Source organism: Papaver somniferum, unplaced genomic scaffold (assembly GCF_003573695.1).
Source record: "Papaver somniferum cultivar HN1 unplaced genomic scaffold, ASM357369v1 unplaced-scaffold_107, whole genome shotgun sequence".
Lineage (NCBI taxonomy): Eukaryota > Viridiplantae > Streptophyta > Magnoliopsida > Ranunculales > Papaveraceae > Papaver > Papaver somniferum.
Window position 1 is genome coordinate 4,284,107 of NW_020619603.1, and position 7,624 is coordinate 4,291,730.

The window sequence follows — 7,624 nt, forward strand, 5'->3', positions numbered from 1 at the left end:
GCATTTTGAATATCTAGTTGTCTCAATGGACAATTATTTTGAACATCAATTGACAGAACCAACCTTATAGTGCATGGTTTGATGACAGGAGAGAAAGTTTCTCCATAATAAACTCCTTCCTGTTGATTAAACCCCTTGGCAAAAATACGAGACTTATAGCGAGACACCGTTCCATCTTGGTTATACTTCACACGAAACACCCATTTCGACCCCACAACATTCATTCCGGTCTTGTAAGGAACCTTGGTCCAAGTTCCGTTTCTGACCTGAGCATTAATCTCCGAATCCATGGATCTACGCCAAACAGGATTTTTACTGTCCTCTGTATAACATGTTGGCTCTCTTATATGATGTATTTGCAGTGGATGTTTAGTAGCTGTTAAGCAAAGACGTTTTACTGGTTTGGTGATCCCGGCTTTTCCTCTTGTAACCATTGGATGCACTGGTGCATGTGAGATCGTAGATGAAGTGTTAACAACCTCAGTAGTAGGGAGAGTTTGCACACAGTTGGGAGATGCATGAGTTGACGACGTAGCTGGAGAAGAACTACTTGGATCTTGTGTGTCAGTTACTGCCATACTCATTGAAATTTCTGGAACTACTGGATCACTTGCCATTGATGAAGAAATAGGATTAACTTGGCCCATAATAGGGTTAGTTAGAGCTTGTTCATTAAGTATTACAGCAGAAGGTAATTGAGAGAAAACTGGAGAAGATAATACCTTTGTGTGTGGATAGAGAGACAATGAACTCTCTTTCACAGTACCATCTTGTTGCTTGGTAGAGAAAGGAAATGAATCCTCCACAAATCTGACATGCCGAGAGATATACATCCTATTTGTTGGACGATGTAAACACACATAACCTTTATGAGTTCCACTGTAACCTATGAAGACACAAGTTAATGATCTAGGTTCAAGTTTGTTGTTAATATAGGGACGTATACATGGATAACAAAGGCTTCCAAATACTTTTAAGAAGGAGTAATCAGGACATTTATTGAACAACAATTCTAGTGGTGTCTTAGACTGGGTCTGTGAAGCTGGTATTCTGTTTATGAGATAACAAGAGGTCATAAAAGCGTCTGACCAAAAAGAATCAGGCATAGAGGCATGGAACAATAATGATAAGCCAGACTCAACAATATGTCGATGACGTCTCTCAGCTAATCCATTTTGAGAAGAAGTATGAGGACATGAGAATCTGTGAATGACACCAGATTCATTCAAAAAAGCTGTGAATTTTCTATATTCCCCGCCGTTATCTGACTGAAAAACTTTTATTTTATGCTCAGTTAGGTTCTTAATTTGCTTTTAAAAGTGAACAAAGGTAGGAAGTGCATCAGACTTACGAACCAAAGGATAAAGCCATGTATAATGAGAGAAGGCATCCATAAGTAAAAGATAATAATGAAAACCATTTCTTGACAAAGTTGGTGACACCCAAAGATCAGAAACTATTAAGCTTAAAGGAGTATCAAAGACAGTATGACTAGTTGGAAAAGGAAGTTTCCTACTTTTACTTAGATGACAAGCATGACAAAAGTCTAGAGATTTATTTGAAAGAGATAACGAATTATTCTTGACAATTTTGAAAATAGTCTGAAGCATAGGATGGCCTAAACGTTGATGCCACAAAGGAAATGAATCTGCAATGTATGTTGAAGGTGGAGCTCTAATCTCTCTAACAGCATCAAACGTGTAGAGACCGTTTCGATTTATACCCCTCAACATGATGGTCCCTGCGCTGATATCCTTCACAACAAAAAAAGAAGAGTGAAACTCAAAATAAACATGGTTGTCTTTGCAGAATTGTGAAACAGACAACAAGTTGGCTTTGATAGATGGTACGTGGAATATGTTATTGAGATAAAAGGATTTATTATTAACTGTGAAGGTTGATCTACCAACATTAGCAATGGGAAGAGATTTACCATTACCAACAGTAACCTCCTCAGTTCCATCGTACTCATGTTTGATATTTAGTTTGTTCAAATCGGCTGTGATATGATGAGTAGCCCCTGTATCGGTTACCCAACTGGTGGAAGCAGTTTCACCCGGCCTGGCAATGAAGGCAGCCGGTTGTCCAGGCTGTCTTGGTACAAAATCTCTATCAAATCTGTGCCAACACTTGTCAGCTACATGACTACGTTTGAAACACACCTGACATGTTATATTACTATTATTGTTTTTGGGGCGAGTTTGGAATCGATTGTTGAATTGATTGTAGCCATTGTTTCCGTTCCTACGCTGATCAGGCCTTGGAGATGGCTTTGAAGAAGAAGCAGTAGCTACATTGGCAAGTGGTTGTTGGAGTAGAGCTTGCTGTTGTTCCATGCGCATATCATAGGATAGGAGATGTGTAAAGAAGGTATCCATGTCCATGTCTAATGTTGTGCTCATGGATGTGACAATGGGGTCATATGATTGATTCAACCCATTCATGATAGCTTCTTGCATATCATCCTCAGTGATAGCATTTCCTGAAGCAGCAAGAGCATCGAAAATAGTTTTAGCTTTTGAAAAATAATCATGCATTGTCAGATTACCTTTTGAGAGATTATGGAGTTGTCTCCTGAGATGCATCTTATGATCTTTTGTTTGTGGTGCATATCGCTTCTCAAGTCTGTCCCAGACTTCCTTGGAGGTTTTGCATCCTACACATTTGCCCAAAGTAGTTTCTGTTAATGAAGAAAGTAGCCATCCCATCAAGATTTGATCCTGATCTTCATACTTCACAAACTCTGGATTAATGTTGGTTGAGTTTGGTAAGTTTGTTGGTGGCTTAGGAGTAGTTTCATCAATTAAACCCATTACTTTGTAACCCCTTAGAAGAGGCTTAAACTGAGTTACCCAGAGAAGATAGTTGGTGTCTGTTAATTTGGCACTGATGAGATGGTTAATATGAACTTGCTGGAGAGTTTGAGTTTCAGCAGCCATTTTTGATTTTTTTTGTTTGCGTGGCTTCTTGGATCGACTGGCGTGATACCAAGTTAGAAATGATTTTGTTTATTATGTTTGTTCTACATAACTTTACAGCATCAAACGTGTAGGGCAGCATTGATGTATAGGGCAGACTTAATAATATGGGATGAAGCACCGATGGTGCATAAACATGCGATCGAAGCACTTGATAGGACGTTGAGGGATCTGATGAGTAAGCCGACAGACATATTCGGAGGAAATACTGTAGTGTTTGGTGGAGATTTTAGGCAGATAATACCTGTCATTCCCAAAGGAACTAGGGAAATTATTGTTGACGCAACGATTAATAGGTCTGACCTTTGGAATCATTTCAGAATCTTCAACCTCACTGAGATTATGCGATCAACTTCCGGAGTATCGCCTGAAACAAAAGAAAGAGAAGAATTCAGTAAATGGGTACTAGATCTTGGGAATGGAAATCTACCAGAAATTTCACTTACCGATATGGAAGCGCCATCTTGGATCAAAATACCAGATGAGTACTTGATCGCCCCGGATGAGGACTGCGTGAAATGGATTATGTCTGTCATATATCCTAGCGTATTAGACAGATATGGGGATACAAAATACTTAAGTGAAAGATGTTGCTTCTGTAACAATAAAACACTCAAGAAAGATGTTAGAATAAAAGGATTAATTTCTGGAAAGTAAATAGACACTCAATTTGACTGCAAACAGAGGACAGAGTCACGTGTTCAACACGCTGTCCTTAACACGATATTTGACCGGTACGCCTCAAGAATGAGTGATGCATATACCCTGTGGTCAAGTTCGTATCCAGGATAAAACTGCCCGTTGCAAGCACTGTTAGCACTACAGTACTTGCCCACTCTGACGACCTCAACAGCAATTGCGCACGGAATGAAAATAAAGGACCACACAGGGGGAGAAGACTAAAAGAAGAGGATAATAGCTCTTCTGGACACAAATTGAAAATGAAAAATGTGGTCGGTTTATATAGTGGAGAAATGAGAGAAGTCTCATTGATGCGCATTAAATCGAATGGAATTAATTTCAATTAATTCAACTTTTTCGAAACAGTATAAAACGTTCGTGTATTGATTTAAAATGTTCATGCATCATAATGTGGTTATAAAACGTTCATGCATCATAATGTGTTTGTAAAACGTAAGGAAACATCCGCCGGGTCAGACGCCCCCAACGATTAAGAAATGATTTGTTTAGAATCTTTTAGATAATAATTCAAAGGAAGTTTCGCCGAGCCCGGTCCGCACGGCGACGTGCTTCGGTGCAAAGCACCGCGCATGTGTGAAAATGTGTGATTGCACCAACTAGCTCATTGTCTAAGTCCTCTCCCTCGCACAAAAGTGCTAATGACCCAAGGGCCACTCTAATATCAAAATTTTCAATATTTACGGAGAGGTATCATCTTTAGTTTTTCCTATGTGGGACTAAAGCTTCATTCACAAATAGTGAAAATGAGCTAGTGTCCTTAGTGATCAATAGATCCTAAGTTCCAATCCCACCAAGACCAAAAACCAAACTATTTTATAAACTCATTTTCTCTAACAAAAGATGTATACTCGCAACAACTAACGAGAGTGTAGATGAAATAAACGACTAAATTGCAGGAGAAACACATAATTTCTTGAGTTCAGACAGCATTATCCCAATTACGGGATCCGTTCAAGATCAAGATGTCTTGTATCCTACTGAATTTCTTAATTCCCTGCAATTTCCAGGCATACCAAACCATAAGTTACAGCTGAAAATTGGAGTTCCAATTATGCTACTATGCAAAATAAATCAAAGTATGGGTCTTTGCAAAGGAACACGGTTAATCGTAAAACAAATTGGCAAGAGAGTTATTGAAGCACAGATCTTAACAGGGAACCACATAGAGTCGCGGGTTTACATCCCAAGGATAATAATGTCTCCCACTGACACAAACTTACCTTTCGTATTAAGAAGAAGACAATTCCCGGTTAAAGTAAGCTTTGCTATGAAGATAAATAAGAGCCAAGATCAGACCATAAAAAATGTAGGGTTTGAAGATTCTTATAAAGAAAAGCGGTGAAGAACCAACAGGATACACACAGAATATCGTGTATAAAGAAGTGTTGAATAATTTACACTCAAGTAGTAGTCGCCCTTGCAAAAAAAGAATTTAAGATATTATGATGATCTAGATTATTATCTAATCAACATGGAATTGTGAGTAATGCAGATGTAATTCAGGATGCAGAGACCTTAGGATCAATGGAAGGGGAAACTTGAAGGAAAAAATATGCTAGGAACGCCTATTAAAGAAACTGGGCGTAAATTTAACGACTAAAGTCGAGAGTGGCAGACTGCGGTTCCAAATCCACACCAATATTATGTTTCTCAATATTGTAATCCACATTTAAATAGATTTATTATTCAAATTAGACTGTAACTGTCATATTTGAACCGATGTAATAATACAAGTTAGCGTAATCATCTATAAGGCAGAATTGTGATCAAAGAAGTATAGTTCACCATGTGAATAGGAGCTTTAGCAGTTCTAAGATAAACCTGCTCTTGCTCCTTTGAGGCACTGGACGTACCTTAAATATTATGATTGTAGTACAAACCAAAACAACATTGCATAAAAATTGGCATTTCAATAAACCTGTAGATCTAAGAAGCCACCATTAACAAGATAGGAAAACAGCTATCTTCAATTCTGTAGAAGAGAAAAATTGATGTTCTACCTGTTGGGTGCAATAATCAAAAACAAGGAAAAATCAAATAAGCAAAAGTTATTGATACTTAACTCCTTTATAATGGAAGTGATCGATTTGATGAAACGAATGAGCTCCCCATATCTCCGCAACAGCAACAAGGCAAAACTTTGGAAAAAACAGAGTGAGTCACGTGTTCAACACGTTTCCCTTAAGACATTAGCGCCCGACTATACTCAAGAGTGATGCTATAGCCCTCACAGGACGGATATCTCCGGGATAAAACACCCTAATACACCTACTACTAGCATATGTAGTAGATGCTCAACTTGAGCTTGGCAACTCCGAAAAAACCATAAAGGAAAATCTCGAACGCTCGAGAAAACAATATAAAATATTTTTTTCCCTTTGGGGTCCCTCTAAATATAGAGCAACCCCTTTCCCATAGATTTTACAAAAGTAGTGAATTTGTTTATATAATTGACAAATACAACTTAAGAAGAAAAACTCCCCAATGTGCGACTAAAAGGTTTATATAGTTTCTTAAAACTACTAAAAATTGGAAACTCCACAATGTGGGAATAAAAAGTTTCATTCACAAAAGAAAACAATAAATTATAATTTTTTTATTAAAACTTTAAAAAAATGTTATTTTTTTATTAATCGTTTTCCAACAATCCCCCACATGAATGAAAACTCAATAAAACATGAAAACACAGATAGATCTTGGTAATCAACATCCCAACCTCACGATCCAAACAGACTGATCGTGCAAGTGTTGAAATCATACTAGTCATTTCTACGTCCTCTCCCTCACACAAAAGTGTGTTGACCTTAGGGTCATACTATGGATTGCATAAATCATAATAGTATTCTAGAGCTTTCATCTTTAGTTCTCACATGGTGAGACTATAGGTATATTTCACCAAAGTGAAAAAGCATGAACTAGTGAACCCTTAGTGACCTTTAGGTCCTAAGTTCCAGTAATACCAAACCCATCAAAACGAAAATCACATAAAAAGCGCAGGAAATACCATTTTAGGAAGAGGTGTCCATGAGGTCTTGAACCTTTGCTTAGTGGGATATTACCAGAATTACTTGCTAGAGACAGTGAACTATGTCTTGAACTGCTAGCATTTGATGTAATTCGCGATAACAACCACGGGTGATATCTCCAAGATTGCTGCCAAGCTCGTGCCGTTTTGTCCAATTTGGCCCTGGACATATCCTCTTTCTCAGAATGCTCTAGAGAATCAAAGCTCATATTCTCATAGGAAGCGGCCCACTTCCTCATTCAGATAGGTGAGTTTCCATAAAGAGTGTTACTGCTACACCCCACTTCAATCTTAAATTGAAACTATAGAACTCATTAAGACTTCTTAAAAAGCATCCTTCACATGCAGTCACACTATCACGTCTACACCATAGGGAAGGGACAAAGAATAAAATTCTCTGATAGTGTTTACCTTTACCCACCACAAATTAGTTGTCTCATTCGAAACCTTGATCTTGGGATCTCCAGTCAGCAAGGTTGAATATCCTTCATGGAATTTTAATTTATGAGCGTAAGCCCCATCCCCCTCGATGTATTTCTAACTATCTCTTGGGATTAACCTTTCGTCAAAGATTGTGCGATATTCTCCTTGGACTTTATCCAATCAATGGAAATAATGCCGATTGAGATTAGTGATTTTCAGCATTAGCTATTATAGCTTGGCTAACACAACGTATAGATATAGATGGCACAGGCCTATGCCAGAGAGGAATGTCTTTTAAAAAGCATCTTAGGCACTCGGCCCCCTCTCGTGCTTTATCTAACTCAATACTCTCAGATTCCATAATGAATTGAGCAATATATGTTTGTTTGTAAATCTTCCAAAAATAAACCCTGATGCTAGAGTGAAACACATCCACTCGTAGACTTAGACTCCTCTGAGTCAAGTATCCAGTTTACGTCACAAAGTCCCTCAAGGA

The 7,624-nt window shown here is 38.1% G+C and overlaps 1 protein-coding gene across 1 annotated transcript; it reads left to right on the forward strand.

Annotated features, from left to right (window-relative positions):
• Positions 1 to 3,101: 3,101 nt before the first annotated feature.
• Positions 3,102 to 5,222, forward strand: LOC113327908. The gene is made up of 2 exons (XM_026575025.1): positions 3,102 to 3,567; positions 5,173 to 5,222. The coding sequence occupies exons 1-2, from the start codon at positions 3,102 to 3,104 to the stop codon at positions 5,220 to 5,222; spliced, it is 516 nt and encodes a 171-aa protein (XP_026430810.1).
• Positions 5,223 to 7,624: the final 2,402 nt, after the last annotated feature.